Source organism: Candoia aspera, chromosome 8 (assembly GCF_035149785.1).
Source record: "Candoia aspera isolate rCanAsp1 chromosome 8, rCanAsp1.hap2, whole genome shotgun sequence".
Classification (NCBI taxonomy): domain Eukaryota; kingdom Metazoa; phylum Chordata; class Lepidosauria; order Squamata; family Boidae; genus Candoia; species Candoia aspera.
The window spans coordinates 68,585,546-68,605,303 of NC_086160.1; the positions used below are offsets into that span (position 1 = coordinate 68,585,546).

The 19,758-nt window shown below is 41.4% G+C and overlaps 1 protein-coding gene across 1 annotated transcript in view; it reads right to left on the reverse strand.

The window, feature by feature from the left end:
- The window catches only part of FRAS1 (Fraser extracellular matrix complex subunit 1), a 175,422-nt gene that overhangs the window by 67,452 nt on the left and 88,212 nt on the right, over positions 1-19,758 (reverse strand). Inside the window, exons 23-29 of the mRNA XM_063310434.1 lie at positions 15,553-15,731; positions 12,244-12,360; positions 8,749-8,863; positions 7,739-7,876; positions 4,270-4,302; positions 2,903-3,034; positions 2,075-2,200 (exon numbers count right to left, since the gene is read on the reverse strand). Of these exons, the coding sequence (XP_063166504.1) occupies positions 2,075-2,200; positions 2,903-3,034; positions 4,270-4,302; positions 7,739-7,876; positions 8,749-8,863; positions 12,244-12,360; positions 15,553-15,731 (840 nt within the window). The remainder of the gene's footprint in view (positions 1-2,074; positions 2,201-2,902; positions 3,035-4,269; positions 4,303-7,738; positions 7,877-8,748; positions 8,864-12,243; positions 12,361-15,552; positions 15,732-19,758) is intronic.

A 19,758-nucleotide genomic window follows, 5' to 3' on the forward strand; every position in this document is an offset into this window, starting at 1 on the left:
CTAAGTTCAAGTTCAGAAGCCTTGGAAGAAGCCAGGGCAGACTTCCCCAACTCATAGGACCCTCCTCCCCAGCTCTTGGGGCTCTGAGTAAAAACACTTTATTCAGACAGGCTTAAAGTACTTAAAGCAGCTCTGTGTCTCATCACTGTGAAGGTGAAGACAAAGCTCTCCCTCTTCCTTGCCTTTTGTACCCTGGATCATGGCCAGAAAATAACCACTGCAAAAGCATCCTTGCCAAAATTGTTTCTTAAGGGCCCCTAAGGCCTTTTGTCCCAGAAGCTAATCTCCCCACAGAAACTATGCTCCGTGTCTTCTTCTTTTGGCACTCAGTCCATCTAACACATGTTATATTACATGCACATACTATAAAGCTGCCCAACCATCTCATTTTGGAGGAGGAAAAGCTGATTTGGAGCATGCCTAGTGCACTCATCCCACCTGTGAGGGCCTCCTTAAGCCAAGGGAGTCTTTTTTCTGGGATTGAGCAGCAGCAGGGAAAGATGCAGCTTTCTCAAGGCACGGCCAACAGATGCCGGGGGCATGTCAGTAAGGACTCAAAATCACTTTTTCCTCTTCAAATCCAGACTGCTGAACAGCCCTTATGTTGTTTCTTGCTCTGCTTTTGGTGGGGTGTATTGTATTTTTGTACATTTCTCTTTTGTACATTAAAACAGGGGCTTTCAAACTCTTCAGGCCCTGGAACCTGTTAGTTAAAAAAAAATTCTTGGAACCTCTGATTAAGAGGCACAGCTCTAGTGGTAGGAAACTGGTAATAAAGTAATACTTGTGCTTGTTATAATTTATTTATGCAACTTTATATACTAAAATTATTTGATTTTTTTTAATTTTATGTGCCCTCTCAAGGAATCCCATCAAGTTTTCAGGAAACCCAGTCTGAAAAAACCTACATTAAACCATATGAACTAGATCCCTATACATTCTGATATGGAAACTGTAAGGAAAGAGCTTATTGCAGCCGTCTCCAACCTGATGTGCTCCAACCACATTAGACCTCAACTGGACCAGGAAGCCCTGACTTCAGTAACTCATTCCCTGATGGCCACCCTCTTGGGCTACTGCAACGTGATCTATTTGAAGCTCCTTTTGGAAATCACCCAGAAGCTGCAGCTGGTACAAACTACAATGCTGAGATTGTTAGCAGGGCAGCTCCACCAGTATAGAAGAACACCTTTAATAAAGTTGCTTCACTGGTTGTCAGTAGACTTCCAGGCCCCAATTTAAAGTGCTGGTTATTATCTTTAAAGCGCTACACAGTGCAGTACTGAGATGTATCAACCCAGGCTTCACCATGCTTTTCTTACTGTATCATCCCCAGTACTTCAGGTCTGGAAGAGTTATAATACTGTTGGGTGAAAGAATGAATGAATGAATGAATGAATGAATGAATGAATGAATGAATGAATGAATGAATGAATGAATGAATGAATGACTAATCACGGGCTTTGGCCATTTTAGCTGGAAATTCTGGAAGCTGAAATCTAAGTACATCTGGAGAACACCAGGCTGAGGAAGGCTGAGTGATTTTATCACCAATACATGGTCCATCACTCTCTACAAAAATAAAACACTTGCAACAAAGTACAGGTAGACTGCACTTAATGACTGCACTGTTTAGCAACCATTCAAAGCTACAACAGTGCTGGAAAAAGTAACTTTACAACCAGTCCTCACATTTACAATGGTTGCAGCGTCCTGCTGTCATCTGATCACCATTTGCACGCTTCACAACTGGCTTCTGACAAGCAAAGTCTATGGAGAAGCCGGCGATAAAATCACAGGTAGCGGTCATGTGATGTCTTGCTTAACAACCCACAGTGACTTGCTTAACAACCACAGCAAAAATGAGGTTGCAAGCCCATCGCAGTCATGTGATGTTTTGCTTATGACCATGTCACTTAGCGACAGAATTGCCCTCACAATTGTGGTTGTTAAGGGAGGACTACCTGTAAGCATTCATTCTGCACTTCAGTGGATTTTTTTTTCTTCTTAACAGACTTGTCTTTTAATGTAAAAGATCAAGAAAAACAGTATGAGAAACTTCCCCCAAGCATACCTGTTGTCATGTGAACAGGGAATCCAGGGCTGTGTTTGAGAAGAGCTCCATGGTGGGGAGGTTCTACCACTTCAAAGAAGAGATCTTCAGGAGCAATGTGCCCATCGCTGAGCGTCAGCTTTATTCCTTAACCATCCAAACATGGAGGTGGAGGAAGCAAAATGTATTTAGATTTTTAGCCTCTGATCTCCCAGTGGACTGCAATTTATAAGCAGGTTATAGCACAGGTAGAGGAGTCAGTAGTCTTTTGGGTATTGGTGCACTTGAATACTTGGCCATAACACTGATCATAAGGCCTGGGATGCTGTGAATTGTAGTTCAGCAACAGCAAAAGAGGAGATTTCCCAATGAACATCACTATACAAAATCACTATACACACATTTGAAGATGGGTCTCTAGGTCAACTATTCCCTTGGGAAATTGAATTGGTGGCACTGGTTGATATATTTCTGTTTAAACAGCCTGTTCAGATGTTACCTTCAGTGTCAGCCTAAAAGAAAAACTACTGTAGGTAAGAGCCAGATCACCCATCATGCTTCCATACAAAAGGATTCAAACTCACAAGGATCCCATGCAGAGTTATGCTTCCAGATGGATTTCTTCACTTATGTTTTATGTCTTCCCTTCTTTGTTTATATCCATAGCAGACTGAGTTCCCAGACCCCAGCCTTTTATCAATGTTTAGTTCCTCTACTGAACATTCAGTTTCTCAATTGGTGCCAAGTAATTTATGGGAGGTCCCCTAATTGAACTGCTACAGTTATGAATTACAAATATAGCATGGTGCGTACCCGAAGCCCACTGATGAACTAGTTCTCTTTCCTTACCAATGGCAGCTCTGCCTCCTTGGCTGACCTCAAGCACTGGAGCAGTAATCTGGAACAATGGAGGCTCTACATCAGTGGAAAGCAAATGGATGGTAAGCACCATCTCAGGACTTATATGTTCTCCATCCGACACTAAAAGAAATTACTGGAGTGAATATGTTGCATAAAAGAATCAGGCTTAAAATTATTCCTTCCTTGTGTGGATGTGAAATAAATGATTGGCTGAAATCCGAAATGTTGGGTTTGACTCATAAAGCCCCAATAACATTAAAGGCTGCTCTAGGCAAGACTACCCACACCAGCATTTCCAGGCTTAGTTGACTAGGTGTGAGGGTTCACACAATACCCCAATCCTCCCCCTTGACCTACTTAAGCAAGTTATGTAAATGGGATCAATGAAAGTGTCCATGTTCCTCTAAAATATAAGTCTATCTTTCAGTTCCTTCCAAATGACAGCATTATTTTTTTAAAAAAGTTGTATTATAATTTAACTTATTCCATATCCATCATTTGCCTCTCCCATACCCTCATCTTTGCCACACACACACACACATGGTACATAATTGTCTGTGGGAAACCGATTTATGTATCTTAAAACATGTTTGGTGGCAGATCCAGGTCCAGAATCTGCTTTGCTATCAAACAGATGAGGTAATAAGCAAAAGCAAGTGAAAAGGTGGTGCTCAGCCTTTATCTATGACGTAATGCATTGTAGAAGAAAAGAGGTGGGGAAGAGTTAAGCATCCCCTTATATCAGTGTTTTTCAAACTTGGCAACTTTAAGATGGGTGGACTTCAACTCTCAGAATTCCCCAGGCAGCATGCTGGCTAGGGAATTCTAGGAGCAGAAGCCCACCCATCTTAAAGTTGCCAAGTTTGAAAAGCACTGCCTTATATCATTACAAAGGTGGAGGAAAATTAAGGACCCTTTTCCTTATATTCATGTGCCTTAGCTGGATAGTAATGTAGGGAAAAGAAATTGAGAGAACTATTGAGGGAATGAAGCAGGAAGGGAAGGGTTAAGTAGCCCCTTTCATCCTTGTGGTAAAAGTTTAAGCACTTTTTTCTATATTCCCCTTGACTTAGGTGGATGCATTGCAGAGGGAAGGAAGGAGCTGAGTAGAAGAAATCAAGGTGAAAAAGAAAAAAGAAAAAAAGAAGAGAAAAGGGGGTTCACTTCCAAACTCTCCACCCCGCCAAATTCTGCCACCAATAATTTTGCAGCTCCGCCTGAAAATGTTTGATCTATCACCAAGTGTCCGATTTCAGCACTACATTTCATGTTTATTAGGCAGTCGGAATGTCTTCAAAATAGATACAACGAAGTATAAATACACTCTGAGTCATGAGCAACAAATATCCACATACCTGTAAAACGAAAGTTGATTGATTCTGGGAGTCCTAGAGAAAATAAAAAGACCAGGAAAACACAACTGTTTGCAACACGTGGAAAAGCACAATATTAGCTAAGTTGATCCACTACAGGTGTGAGGTCACAAAGAATTTGAGGAAGGGGAAAGAAACCAGCCCAACCATATTTGGAAATACTGGCTCATTCTCAGTAGATTTGAGACCAGTTTTTAAGATAATTAAGAGGGGAAAGTAGCTTTCTATTCAAGTAAAGATTTAAAAATGTTTTATCTTGAAGCAAAGTGTGGTGGGCCTCCATGAGCTAGAAATTCTCCAGCCTTCTGCATCTCCAAGACAAAGCTATCTTTCTCAGTCCAGTGATGGAACACAAGCGTTGCCATCTCATGGTTCCAGATTCAGTGTTCACTGCCTGATTCACTGGAGAGACACCGGAGAGACAGAAGCTGATCAACCATGACCATGTTGGGCAAGGTCAACAAATAATCTCTTTCTGTGTAAAGGATACTTTTAATCTCTCTAGCATTTCCAGCTAAAAGTCCTTGAAAAGCAGAAGCTGGATAAAAGAGTCCCTAGAGAATGGTTTCTATTCTCACTCATGGTTTTTAGAGAATAGATCTGCTCTTTAATAAACACCCTCCTCTCTCTCACTTCCACCAAGATTTTCACAAATGATTTCTTTTAAAAAAGAGAAACGTTTTAGCACTGGGCTTCGGAACTTCAAGGCCTTTCAGACTTCACTGATAACACTGAGTACTCCGGCCCTATTGTTAGGTAAAGTAAGGAGACAGATTTGAAATGTCATAAAAAAGCAGCCAATTATTAGTTATCCAAATGGGTTTTGAAGGATTTGTACTGCTCAAAATGGAGAGTGTGACTTACTGGATGCTTCTGCTGAAACCAACTTGTCTTGTTTGGTATGCTATCCATAACCAAGGTGAGGAGAGGGAAGATCAAATGCAGCTCTGCTCCAAGCTGCAGGATCTTAAAAAGAACCCAGAACTTTAACAGCAGAAAAAAACCCTCTTTTTAGGTACCTTAGGCCTGTTTATAGCAAAGGCTGACAAAAAATACATCTTTAAAAAGTGAAAGAGAGGAGTATTTTTGAAAAATGCCTGGGCTTCAGCTTTTGGCAGATTCTTTCAGTACAACTCTCATTCATTTTGATGAATTATACACCCTGTGTTTCAGCGCTAGCAGGCTAAACACAGCAGGTTGCATTTTTCCTGATAAGGAATTCAAGTTCCTCCTGGAAGATGGCTTTGTATGCTTGCTTCTTGGTAGTTGTAGAAATAGCAGCTGTTTGCACTGTAATGCATCTAAGGTGTTACATCTAAGCAATGCCTAACGATGCAAGCAATTTGATAGGAGCCCAGGGAATTTCATGAGCTGATATTAATTCATGAACTGATACTAATCCGATGATTAGTGGTATAATTGCTGTTAAATTTCATTGTGAAACATACACAGCCCAACAAATCACTGACGGCCATATATCACAGAGAATGGGAAAATTATGAGTGGGTTGCACTGCAGGCGGGAGGAACGTTCCTCCAACAAACTGGAATGGATTGCCTTGTCATAAAGACGCTGGCGCTTAACCGTTCTTCATTATTTCCCTTTGTGAAGTCCTAAATCTCAGGATATTGGACTTGGCTCAAACTCTGCTACCAAACAGAGGGGCGAAGGGAAGCATCGTTTTGTTCTGCATTCACCAAGCATCTTTGAAAAATGGATCTAAATAACATTTCTGCCATATCTCTAGGGTAAAAGTGTAACACATTCCCACCTCATTTATCTTCATCATAATTCTCTGCTTTGTGGATGAAAAACATACTTTTTTGGCAGAAAAGTTTTATAATGTCATAGATCCTTAACAGTCATTTGATCCAGCATCTTCCATGTGGTTCATTGGTTTTCTTATAGATGGGGTCTTAGACCCTTCAAATATTGTTGACCTCTATTGCTCATCATTCCCACTCTATTGCTGAGGATGGTGGGAATTGCAGCAAATAGATGCTGAAATCTGCTTTGTAGTTTCTCAAAGGCTTATTTCCCTCTGTGAAAAAGGGTTTGGGTTTTCTAACTTTCTCTCAGGCCATTTGAGAATTCCAGCTTCTACAGACAACATTTTAGAACCGCCTTTACAGTTGGTGGTGATGGAAGAATCTACTGCTGGGGAGTTGTGGTTTTCCATTCCAACTCTATTGCTCAGAAGCCTCATTGGTTGACCAAGTTCTCAAACTAGAAAAAGCCCAAGGGAGGTGTCTCCTCTTGAATTCTGTCCCAAGGATTTAATGGAAAGTTGGGGAGAAAGCGAGGGTACAAACTCTGGGGAGAGGATCATATATTGAAAGTTGAACATTGACGTACACCTCTTGGCCACTTCACAACTAAATAGAACATCCATGAAAATTTCTCCAAGGCTCTCTTTTTCCTTGAAATAAATTTTGAAAGAAGATTCTTTCTCACCCAACAAGAAATCATAGGAAAAAAACATTGTAACACATGAACTTCTGAAGACCATAGGTTCCTTATCCTGGTCTTCATGTAGGATGAAGCTCAGGAGGTCATAAACGTTGAGAATCGAGGGATACAACTTGAAAGCAAATAGTCACAAAGTGTGTGTGTCTGTGTGTAAAACTTTCCCTGAGCCATATTGTTACACCCCAACAAATTCCCCCCAACCGCAACAAGTATTGTTTCAGTAAGGGTTAACAGTCAGTCAAATTTTCATAAACCATATGAAGATAATAATTTGGTTGGAGAGGCAACAATATTATGGACTTTTCTACACCAATTTCTTCACTTCACATTGATTGTTCTGAAGAATTTCTTTCTCCCCACTTACCTCTCTTTTAAATCCAAAGTGTTGATGAGCATTTGTACATAATTTTCAGACCAATCCTAGACTTCCAAACAACCCATTTATTTATTTATTTATTTTTCAAATTTCTGTCACCACCCATCTCCCCCAAAGGGAAGATGATGAATGCATTTCTTTTGATGATCACATTTCACCATTTCATACCCTTCCTTTCTGTTGGCACTTCTCTTCAAATGATTTTATTTCTTTTAAGAAGATCCCAACGTACTGAGTTTGTCTTATATTCTCTCCCATAAGATTCTTGTCTTGGAGCCATTTCTCCAGGAAGTTGTACATTTTATTACAGCTCTTGGATGTTCATTTCAGTTACTAATACATATTAATAAATGAAAGTTATGGCTCTTTTCTATAGCATTTATTCTCAAAACTGTTCACAATTTACTATAAATGAGACATCCATCTCTGAAAAAGCAATTCAAATTGGTTCAAAACAAATCTGAAGATCCCAGAAAAGGCTAGCTTGTCATGAAGAACTGTATTTTTGCCTATGTCCTCAAGCTCATAGCTCTACTGCAGGTATGGCACACAATGACAAGAATGGGAATCAACAAATGAGCGCCAATCAATGGATTAACTTCTTACCAGCAAAGGAGAATTCCATCAACTCTCTAATATGTGATCCAGCACTAGGCGGGCGGTAGACAATTTTGCCATTGTCGATGTCTGTTTGGGTAAAAGAGGCTACTGGGGAGAACGGTTTGTCCCTGTGCTCCACCATGCCTGTTGTAATGGAGAAAGAATTTATTTACTTCTTAGCTCAACCTGGATAGACTACAAACCATCTATAATTGTAAGTTCAATAAATACAGTAGTAAAATACTATAGTCCTAACAAGTATGCTTTACATAGGACTGCAGTTATGTTCTCCCAAGGTACTGCTAATGGGTCCAAGACTTCAAAGTAGCTTTGTCCACATAACACGCTTAAACCCTCATTCGCTTAATAATGGTTGAACCATCAACTAGCCATTCCATCTGGCTTAGCACATGTTGATAAATGTGGCTGGCTAGTTTCTGATTAACTAGTCAGTATTTCTGTGGATTTTATATGGGCCTAATCAGAACCCAAGGCTTGCAGTGCTCATGGTCACTGAAATCTCTATTGTGGAGCTTGTAAATATGAGTCTTTGGAGCTGGTAAAGCTTGCTTCGAACATGGTATGAATATTATGTCCTTGCGATTCTTCCCCCGTTCAGATTTTAGTAACAGCCAGAGCATTCTCTTCCATCCAGCATCTGATACCCAGTGAGTGAGTTCTGCAGAAACCTACATTTCCTAGGGTCCTCAATTCACCATTGTGGCAAGTGCCAGAAGGGGTTATATGCATTCAGATTTGCTCTCAATTTCCCAGTTTTGAAGGATAACAATTTTGCTTAATCCAAGTCAATCTGATTTAAGATGGAGACATTTATCAACACTTCAGCTTTGACCAAAGAAAGTTCAATAATTTCCCCTGAGCTTGTTTATTTATAAATACTTCAGCCACTCCTGTATTCTCCAACCCATCCTCCCCACTGCCTGGTTTCCAGCCTACCACTTTCAGTTATAAAAACAATAACAGAGATAATTTTTTTATATATTACATGATCTTGCCTTGATTTGGAGGCAAAGGTACTGTCACACTGTACATAATTTCCTCGCTTGGAGTTTGTGAGTTGACAAAGGAAAGGTGATGTGGTTGAATAGGTGTCACACGATCTTCTAGTGCCTGAAAGATATATATTTACCAAATAAATAATATATATTTATTTATACTCTGCCTTTCCTCCAGGAATCCAGCATTGGGCTAGGATGGGGGTTGACCTGCGAGGATGATTGGTCTGGCGTCTGGGGGGAAGGGTACTTTTGTTTTTAACTATATTTTTTTATGGATAGTTATGAGCCACCTAGAATCATCATATGAGATAAGTGGTCATATAAATCCTATCAATCAATCAGTCAATCAGTCAACCAACCAACCCAAGGCAGCATACATAACATTCCCTCCTCAAATGTTTCCCAACAACAACCATGTGGAGTAAGTTGGGCTGAGACAGAGGGACTGGCCCAACGTCACCTTGTGAGCTTCATGGCTGAGGGTGGACCTGAACCTGGGTCTCATTGGTCCTAATCCAACCCTTCTGCCACCAAGACCAAGAGGTTTAGGAGCCATGCAGAACAAATTAAGAATAGAACTGATCAGAATCAGTATAATCCATAGATCGTTCCAACAGACTTCCAAGTCTAACATACAGGTTTTTAACAAGCATGACATTGCCTGACCTTCAGTTAGTCACAGATGGCAAAAATATAGAAACACTCTTAAAAAGAAGGGAGGGAAGGAGACAGAGAGAGAATGAGAGAGAAATCATGGCTGAAAACTGCATTCATTAAATTATGCAGGCAGTCTTACAAAAGTCCCCTTCAAGAGTCAGATGCCATTCATTGAAAAAAGGTTTGACTCTTGCCCCTTGTTCCCTCCCCCCACATCTACCCAATTAACATTAGACAGCAGGGCAATCCTTTTCCCATGGTACATGTACAGGCTATAATCGAAGCTACATGATATACCAAGGATTTGCAACTTTTTCAAGTGCTGGGCACCGTTGTGCAATTTTCCTTGATGGTGCTAGTGTCAAATAATATATTTGTTAAAGAATCATATTAAAATATTGCTAAAATCCTATGAGAGCACCAAACCTCCAAAGATTTCAACCTTCCCACCTTGAAATCTCATAACATTCTGGTTTTCTTTCCTGAAACCTCTAGAGGACCTAAAATCATAGGAGATTTGATGATCTCACAAGCATTTAGACTCTTTTTAATGACATTGTTCTTTCTTGGGGATGAATTCCATGGATACCATGCTCTTATGGGTGACAGGATGCCCATGGGCACCTTGTTACCAACCCCTACATTACATTGACAGGTAAGCAACAACAACCCAGTGGCTGATGTTTGAACCAGGAAGACCACATTGGATGAGGGTGTCAAGAACATCAAAACTGCAGTAGACATCAAACCCATCTACTGTCATTCTAAATCAAACTGCACAGAGGGCTCAAATCATCTTGCAAGGTGCTATTGCCAGTGAGGAAACGGTGAAGCATCCCCTTGTCCTCTGCTTCTCCACCCTATTTGCCCTCCTCATCCAAAATGCTTTTTAAAAAGTTCATATGAATGTCAGTGATCAAGAGTTCTGATCTGAATGCCTATCTCAAAGAAGAGGGTGTTCCAGGGCTACAGGGAAAGCTAAGAAGTTGAAAAAACATCCAGCAGAAGGGAAATAGCAAAGTACTTCCATACTCTATTGTTGTCGAGAAAACTAGATGGGTAAACTTTCTGCATGCTTATAACATTGTTGTTTGTGCAAAATTTAAGCACAATTTCATACCATTAAAAAAAAAAATCATACTGATTGCAGTACATTGGTGCAATGAAGCAGCATTATAATCTTTCAAAATTTCATATGGTGAAGTTCTTTGTATGGAAGGAACCAAGCAGTTTAGAGAAAGTTAGGGAGTTATGTGACAGCACTGAAAAGGATTACCTCCAAGGCAGATTAACTTCACCAAAGATATCCAAGTGCTAGAAATTTGCTAACCTTTACTGAATGGATGTCACTCACACTGATGGTTTTCAATGGATTGACTTAGCACCACGTGCATTCTTCTGATTCAGAAAGGAAATATTCAGGCTTGAATTATTTACTCATTCATTCCTTGGATACACATTCCATCTATCCACCAGGAACTCAAGGTGATGTTGATAGTCCTCCCTAGTCCAATTTTCTCCAAAACATCTTCCCTTTAATATAGGTTAATGGGCTGAGAGGTAGGGAGTAGCCCAGAATCTGGGTCTCCCCAACCCTATTCAATCCCACTAAACTGAACTATGTATATGCTGGGAGAGGAAACTAATTCCCTTTCATGAAGAAGAGAATGAATAAGATGGTTGCTTCCTGGGGCATCCATGGAGGGCAGGGGCCAAATGTCAAAAGAGCACTCACAATGAAATGATTGTGACACCACCTTGACTTTTTTGATCACCCTTTCCCCATGGATGGCCCTGGTCCCTTCACACTTTCTCATTCAAAAGCTTGTATAATTCTGTAATAAAAGCATATAATGTTATCCAATTCTCACAATGAACAACATGGTATAGGCAGAAATCAGGATACTGTAGATGCCATGATCTTCAAGGACACCAATATGACCAGGGAGGTGTCACTCAATTTCTACCAGGCTTTATCACTGTAATGGCATGTGGGAAAGATTTTAGGACACTGACCCCAGAGACACTGCCTAGGGAATGGTCAGATAAGAGACGGCATAGCCCCAGCTGCATAATGGATGGGGTAAGAGGCTCAGTAGGGACCCTCCCAAGTTTCTCGGGCTGTAAAGGAGATGGCAGGAGATTTGTACCTTCAGACTTGCAAGATTCTGTTAATGTAGCTTTACAATAAAGTAGAATTAGCTCATCTGGTTGTGTTTCCTGTCTGGTCCACCTCGTAAGGCTGACGATCACGGAGGTTCTCTAGGCTTTTTTAGGAAATAAAAATGCTAGGTGGCTCCAACCCTGAACCCTCTACCCAGAAAAAAGAGATGATCAAGAAAGTGGTGAGAAACTAGCTCAACAGCCTGCCTTCAGCAGTGTATACATCTGTTAAATAAATAAAAGGGGTTTTATGACTCATCATGCCTACAAGAAAATAGGAAAGTTCCCCTTGGTAGCCACTTTGGGAGAGTTCCCATGACATACTCTCAAATTTCCAAATGTGGCCCCCCCAATGTTGCTTTTCTTAACATGGTTATCCATTCTGGGTGAAAAGAAGAACTTTTAAAGTTGCAGCCTTTTTAAATTCCGAGTCATCCTTGTCAACATGATGTACCCATAAAGACAAGAGTGTGGAATGAATTTGTGGTTTAGACGTCTTTAAATTCACAGTGCAATCATCTAATCTTCCTGACCTGGGAATCTCTCTCTAAGAGCTTCTACAGAATCTCTTTTGTACAAAAACAGAAACAGAAATTGAAATACAGCTCTGTTATCAGTGACCCCCTTTGAAGGGGTCACTGCATTCTTGGGGAGATGTAATTCTGGACTTACAGTCATGTGAAAAGAAGACCTGGGGGAGGCCACAGGTGATTCCAGGCTAGGTGGTAAGATGGCAATGTTGAACAGGTGGGTCTCAAGATGGGCCTGTGGAGAACCTGCACCAGAGACCTGCAAAGATGGCATTACACAAAAGAAAAAGAGGCAGTAAGACCTTTATGTGTCACAACAGATAGGTTTATAGCGCTGGAGCAGATTGCTGGAGCAGAAAGATTACCTGGATTTTTCGTTCTCTTGTAAACAATTTCTGCAACATGATTTCTTAAAGGCAAAACGCTTGAGGTAGGAGAACTAAGAACCAAGGTCTACTTTCATCAGGTGGACAGCTGCAAGCTTTTTAGCAACAGATATATCCACACTGTTTTCTTTCCAAGACCTCAGTTCTGATCAGATCCTGGTTTTGTTACCGCACCTGATGCTATTCCAAATGTGCCTAATATTCTGTAAGGTTCCATTCATGAAGCTAAGCCATTCAGCTGCAGAAGAGACACAAAATGCTGGAACACCTTGCTGATCCAATGAGAACCCAACAACTTTTGGCTCTTATTGGCAAAGCTAAAATGCCACTTAATGTCCTTCCTTCTCCCTCCCAATCCACTTTCCTTTTGTATTAGGCTGTTGAAATTGTACCACCTACAGTATATCAGGAACTACTTTATTACAGATGTGGGGTAAAAGTTGGATGTTCTGATGCTCCAAATAAATACATAATCACAGGAAAAATAATGTTGGCCTGTCTTTATTTAATTCCCTAAATAATTTGCTTCCTTCTCAAATGTGCCATTGATTAAAACAATATTAGGATATCTACAATGTCAGATATCCTAATATACCAGAGGGGAAAATCAGTGATGGGGGACCCACACTTAAGAATCTCCTGCAGCTCAAAAGAATGACTGGATGCACTCCAATTGACTCAAAGCACCAAGAGGATTGGCCAGGCCCTTAAAAGAGCCTTTCCAAGCATGAAGCTTGTACGATGGATTTTACACTCCAAGACTCTCCAAGGAATGCAACCATTCTGGTGGAAAATTCTAAGAGCCTCAATCCAAATAAATCAGAAAAAGTCTCTAGTGGAATGCCTTACTCTGGTTATCTGCCAATGATGGCCAACAGTGTCCCAGGCATGACGCCATCACAGAAATGCTGGAACATGCGCATTCGCATCAGATGTCAGGACGCAATAATGGTGGCTCTTGCTGTTGATGTCATCAGGCGTAGGCCAACATTTGGGCATCGCTGCAGTTGTCTGCAGAGGCCACTACACCTCACCTCATGACTGGATAACTGGAATGTGCTCTACATGGGGCTGCCCTTGAAGACACTTAGAAGCAACAGCTGGTTCAGAATGCAGTGGTGCAAGCAGTATCAGGCAATTCTCATTATGCCCATGTGTTACCACTGGTTTCGGAGCTGCAGTGGTTGCCACTAGGCTTCTGGGTGCAATTCAAGCTGCTGGTCATCTCCGATAAAGTCCTTCATGTCATAGGATCTAGTTATTTGAAGGAGCACCTGTCTCTAGTAGTTTCTGCCTACCCAGTACATTCAGAGGAGGTGCACTCCAGGTCCCCTCAATCAAAAGCTGTCACCTTGAGGGACTGAGAAAACATGCCCCAGCTAGGCTGGGGAATTCTGGGAGCTGAAGTCCACCCATCTTAAAGTTTCCCAAGTTGAGAAACACTGCTGTAGAGATACAAATGGCACCCACTCTTCTGCGGTTCTGGAAGGCCCTTAAGACCTGGCTCTGTTGCCAGGCCTGTGGTTAAGATGCCTGTGGAGTTCCTGTTGTGTTTCTATCACGTTTCTATCATTTTTATTATATGACTGTTTTTGTCCAGGCTGCCTTGGTTTCTGTGCTTTTAACTGTCTTTTAATTATTGTATGGATAGTGTAAACCACCCAGAGTCCTCTGAAGTATGCAGCTAAAATAAATTTAATAAATTACTAATAAATAAATACATAAATAACACCAGTGCACCTTATCAGAATGTGTCCTACATCCCTACCCCACCCCACAGCAGATAAGTGGCTGTGCAGCGTATTCCCTGAATAGAGAGAAGATTTCGAAGTTCTGCCTCAAGCAATGACAAAGAAATCAATAAATGGCAACAGGTAGAGACCATCCTCCGATGCGATGTGCGATGTGAAAGAAGTGTAACGTGATGTAGTGGTATGGGGGAAAGACCTTGGGAGACGGGGCAAAGAGTTGCTGTCTAGGGGATGGTTAGATAAGAGACAGCATAGTCCGCAACTGGATAGTGGACGGGGCAAGATGCTCAGGAGGGACCCTCCCTAGTTTTCCGGACTGTAAAGGAGACAGCAGGACAATTGTACTTTCAGACTGGCAAGATTCTGTTAATGCAGCCTTACAATAAAGTAGAATTAGCTCATCTGGTTGTCTTTTCTGTCTGCTCCACCTGGTAAGGCTGACACGTGGATCATTCCCCCTCCTAGAAAGAACCAGAGATCCCAACACCCACAGTTTCCCTAGACTGCAGCCAACTGTTTTGTCAAGCAAACACCAGGGAAACGGCAATGGAAAGGGGAAGTAAATGACAGATATATAACTGAGCTTGGGGAGATCTATTCTGCTAGAGGTCACTGGAAATGCAGTTCCCAGAATGTTAATAAAAATCATCCATCTGCATTTTCTCAGCAGTCAGTATCCATTCATCGGGAGCCAGACAGATGGATTATTGTTTTGTGATAGAATACAGCTATGCACAGCTTCTCTTCAGCTCCCTACACACACACACACAGACACACGGGGGTGGGGAGAGAGTTTAATATAATTATCCCCACAGTAACAAGGTAGTTCTCAAAAAAAAAAAAAAAAACCTCAAACTACAACCTTCCCTTTGGTCATGCTGTGAACTGAAAAATACGTACAACCACCCAGCTATTAATTTAAAAAGGAGCTGGTTCAACATCCGGCCCTTCCACATTTCCTACTTTATCATTTATGCTAATTACCTCAGAAATTACCTTAATTGCCTCCTCAGTGCCAGAGCAACAGCTCCTACGAGGTAAAGCAAACATACAAAATGCTGCAGGTACAAGCCTGATTAGCCCTCTAAGCAAAGAGGAAGAGCGTTTTGGGGAGACAGATAAGCTGGGCTTCATCGCAGATAGCTGCAGGTCCGCAGGATGTTGTAAACAGCTATCTTATAATGGTCTGACAAAAGGTGTGGGATTGTGCTGTTTCTGACGGGTGACTTCTACACCGAAGAGACACTTCGAGTGTTCTGTGGATAAAATAGGACCACATAAAAGCCCTTGTTACGTAAGGATAGTATAACCTGCCTGGAAGCGGAATGAGTCGCTCTCTGTCTCGGCTCCAGAGTGCCTATACCAAATGATGCCTTCGTTGATGTCCTGCTGCGTGAAAGTGGTGGTTGGGGTGGGCACACTTCCACTGGGCCAAGACTGCCATCCTAGCCCAGAATCATCTGCAGGCATGGGAACCAGAAACACCACTTCACCTAGGAAAGCAGAGAGAGAGAAGGAGATTTTGAGGAGGCGATGGTTAGGAGTGTTCACAGTGTTGGTACTTTGATATATCACTAAAATTATGACCTTGAGAAGTGAAGGACCCTAATATTCAAGGGGCTGTTCCAACTGGGTCACTATTGCTTCACCATAACGGAAAGAGTTTTAAAAACTTCTGGTTTCAGCAGGGACTTTGGACAATACCAACCAGTTCTGATCTCTGCTGGGAAGTCCTCCCAGTTGTGAATCTCCAACACCAAATTTTCCCAGATGAGAATGTTCTCTTCCAAAGAAGCCACCTTTTCCTTTAGCATCTACCATTATAAGGTAGCTTTCAACTTTCATGAGTATTCCTTTGTTTCTTTATTTAGGTTTCTTTCTCACTATATTCAACTACAACTCTCCCAGAAGAATCTGATGCTGCTTGGAAGCTTTATAAAATCTGAATTCTCTTAGAGACATTTGGACAACTCTCAACAGTCATTCGATCAAAATGGCAGTAATAGTGGGATTCGGTATTCATGTCACTGCCTATAGAAGTCCTCTGGGCTAGAATGGGATACAGTCAGTCATGCCTATAATCTCTTTTGACACTGGAGTTACAGATTCTATTACCACTGTCTTGGGTCTATTTTTGAGCTGTTGACAAATCAAGTCCTGGAGGGGGCTAATATCTAACTCCTAAATTATTTAAAATGCATACACCTCAATTAAATAAACTCACACACCAAGCTGATCTGGCACATCATTGATACCTCTTCCTTTTTAAATTTCTCTCCAACTTTAGAACATTCACACAGCAACCACTAAATTGTGCCGTGAGAGTTGCAACAAAATCCAAGTCTGACCAATAAATATAGAGGGTTGGTTTCAGGCTATAAGTTGGGCTCAGTTCCTATTTGCAAAGCCCCAACAGCAGAACCTCAAGTTACTTTCAAGAAATCTTGGAAACTGAGAAGCAAAATTGCCATCTTCGTTTATCAGTACATTCATTAAGATGGAGTTTCTTGGAGCTGTTTGAGCCTCTTTTTCCCAGAATGTGCAACAATTGCCCTTATTCCAGATAAGCCTGGCATTTCAATATACAACTGCTCTTGTTAGTGACATTTGGAAATATTCCCTTTTCTCAGTGAGCTTTCTTCTCCATCTCTTCACACTGATTTAATGAGACCGCTATGCCGCTAAGTTAACTTGGCTCTAACCTGAAGTGCTTATTGCCATTTGCGATATTTTTACGGTATCATGTTATTATATTATATATTATTTCATTTCATTTCATTTCATTCAGGAGTTCAAGGCAGTGTACCCCATGCTTTTTCCACCAATTTTATCCTCAGAAAATTACCATGAAAGCAAAGTTGGGCTAAGAAATATTGATGGGCTTCCACTAACTGAGGCTAGATCTGAACCTGGGCTGTTCTAATCCAAAAACTTAACCCAAGGTAGATCTGGGGGATTCTGAGAGTTGCAGGCCTAATGTTAATGTTTTCTACTACAGATTAAGGTTACTATGGTAACTAATCATTTTGGCCGGGTGAAGAGGTTGAATTCAACTGCCCCCTTTTCGAATGTTAATTTTTTGCACCTGGGGGGAAGAACCTGCCTGGTCTTGTTTTAGTTTCTGTTTCCCTTCTGTGTAGGCATGTAGAGAGTTTTAAGCAGCTCTCACTGAGAGCCTGAAAGAATGCAGAAGCTTTTAAATATGTTTTGCTTTCTGTAAATAAAATTATTTTTATAGAAATGCCTGGTGTGTGTGACTTTTCTGATCTCTCCTGGGCCAAAGGCTTTCCTAGCAATCTGCTAACACCTAACACCTTTGGAGGACATCAGGTTTTGGAAGACTGCCCTAACCACTATATCTCACTCCCAGCCAGTCTTGTAATAATTCTGTGAGGCAGACCAGAGTCTTTCAGGTGTAAAGATTTTATGTGGAAATAAAATCATGTACACCTGTTGCAGTTTTGAGAGGAGTCAAATTCAGCTTAAAATAGTGATGACGAACTTGTGGCTCTCCAAATGTTGCTGAACTTCCATTCCAGTATTCTTCACCGTTGATCATGTTGGCTGAGGCTGCTAGGAAGGGTAGTTAAACAGCATAAGGGTGAGGGTTTTCTACCCTAAAAGACAACTACAAAACAAAAACTTGAACTGCAGATTTCCCAGTTACTATCTCAGTCTATCATTCTCTTGTGCCACCTCACAGATCTGAAGAGCTATCACGCAGGAGAAGACAAAAGCCTGTTCTCTACTGCCACCAGGGTGTAGAAAAGCAGAACTCAAGACACAAGAAGTAGGTTTTGTTTGTACATTAGGAAACACTTCTGTTAAAGTAGTTTGATCAGGGAAATGACTCCTGGTGAGAAGCTGTCCCTTTCTGGGGATCTTTAATCAGACACTGGAGAAGCACCTCGAGGACGCTATAATTGCAGCCTTCCAGCATGAACTCAAAAGTTAGACTAGATGGTTCACAAGCCCCCAACTCTTATGATTCAATATTCATTAGCATCCTTCTTGTTACACCAACAGTTATTCCTGATGGTTTATAAAGCACCTTTAAAAAGAGGCAGCCCCTTAGCTCAAGGTGCCTATAATGATAAGAATTTAAAGAAGTGAGATTGTAGTAAGAGATGAATGTAAGTACACGCAGTTCTGCACAATTTTAGATTCATTGCCTTAACAGCAGGTGAGGATCAAAGCCTTCAAAGGAACAGTGGGCATTTTTGGAGACATGCAATTGAAAATAATAACCCAAGGAAATAATAGCTATTAGGCCTAGCTATTAAAAAGAGCTTGATATAAGAAAATGGTTCCCAGTTGTCCAACCTCTTGTCCATGTCAGAGCTTGCCTCTGGAACATGTGAACAAAACAATCAGGGACAGGTTACTGTCCACAGAAATTCACGTGGGAAATGGGAACCAGAAGTGAGGAACTTCTCCTCTGCCTATGCCATGCAGCTAGTGCTGAGCATCTATGCTTAATCCACAGCCTGTCCACCCCCCTTTGCACACTTCAGCAGCTGTAAGGCTCAGCTTCCCGCAGTGTTCTTGGCTTCATTATAAGCAAAGAATGGGCCTCCTGGGAATGGCACAGTCACTCAGTCTTCATCCTCTTCCTTCACTGAGGCTGTTAAAACAGTCTGGGGACCAATCTTAGCATATCGTGGGATCCTGGCTGCAACTTTCTGGCAATGCTTTATGAGAATTTGCTGGTGCTATTTCCAGCGATCTGCTCAACTTTTACACTTAACTTCTTTAAAGCTGACTTGAGACTGACGATCTGTAAGCTGCTCACAAGTTATCTTTGGTTTAGGTTGGTCATTCCAACATCTGCCTTACAGAGGTGCAAAAGGCAGTTACTGGCTCTCTGTGGAAGGATTCTGGTGCACAGAGAACTACAGCCACCTATGCATTCACTTTTAAGAACACCTATGGCATGGGTGTGCACATTCTGGGAGTTCATGAGTTGTGCCAAGCTTTGTTGAGCATGTCAAGGGTAGCAAAAGTGAGCGGGGTGACCTCACTTTCCCCCCCCCCTTTATTATTCTTTATTTTATACTACTTGATTTTTTATTATTTTTGTGGGGTTCGGTCACAACAAAATTTTCCCCAAATAAACTGCAGCTCTTTATGTCATCAGCAGAGGGAACAAGAGCACTAGTGTTAGAGCTAGTGTTAGAGCTCCCTCTACTGATAAAGAAAAGCACAGCAGTCTTTTTTTTAAAAAAAAACAGACCTAAGAAAAAGGTAAGACATAAGTCACCTGAGCAGGTGTTTGTAAGGCAATTTTTTTCTCCCTTTTTTCTCCCATCGTCCTAAACACACAAACAAAAAAGGTCCAGAAATGTTGTTCCACCCATCTGAAAGGCTCGGGGGCCCCAGAAAGGGAGTTAAGCCCCATAGACTGCAGTTTTCACATCCTTGGTCTACTGAGTCTGTGTGGGTCCAGTGATGTTCTTGTTAATAAAAATAATCCAGGAGGGTTACACTTTGCTTTGCTGCATGCCAACTTCCAATTTACCT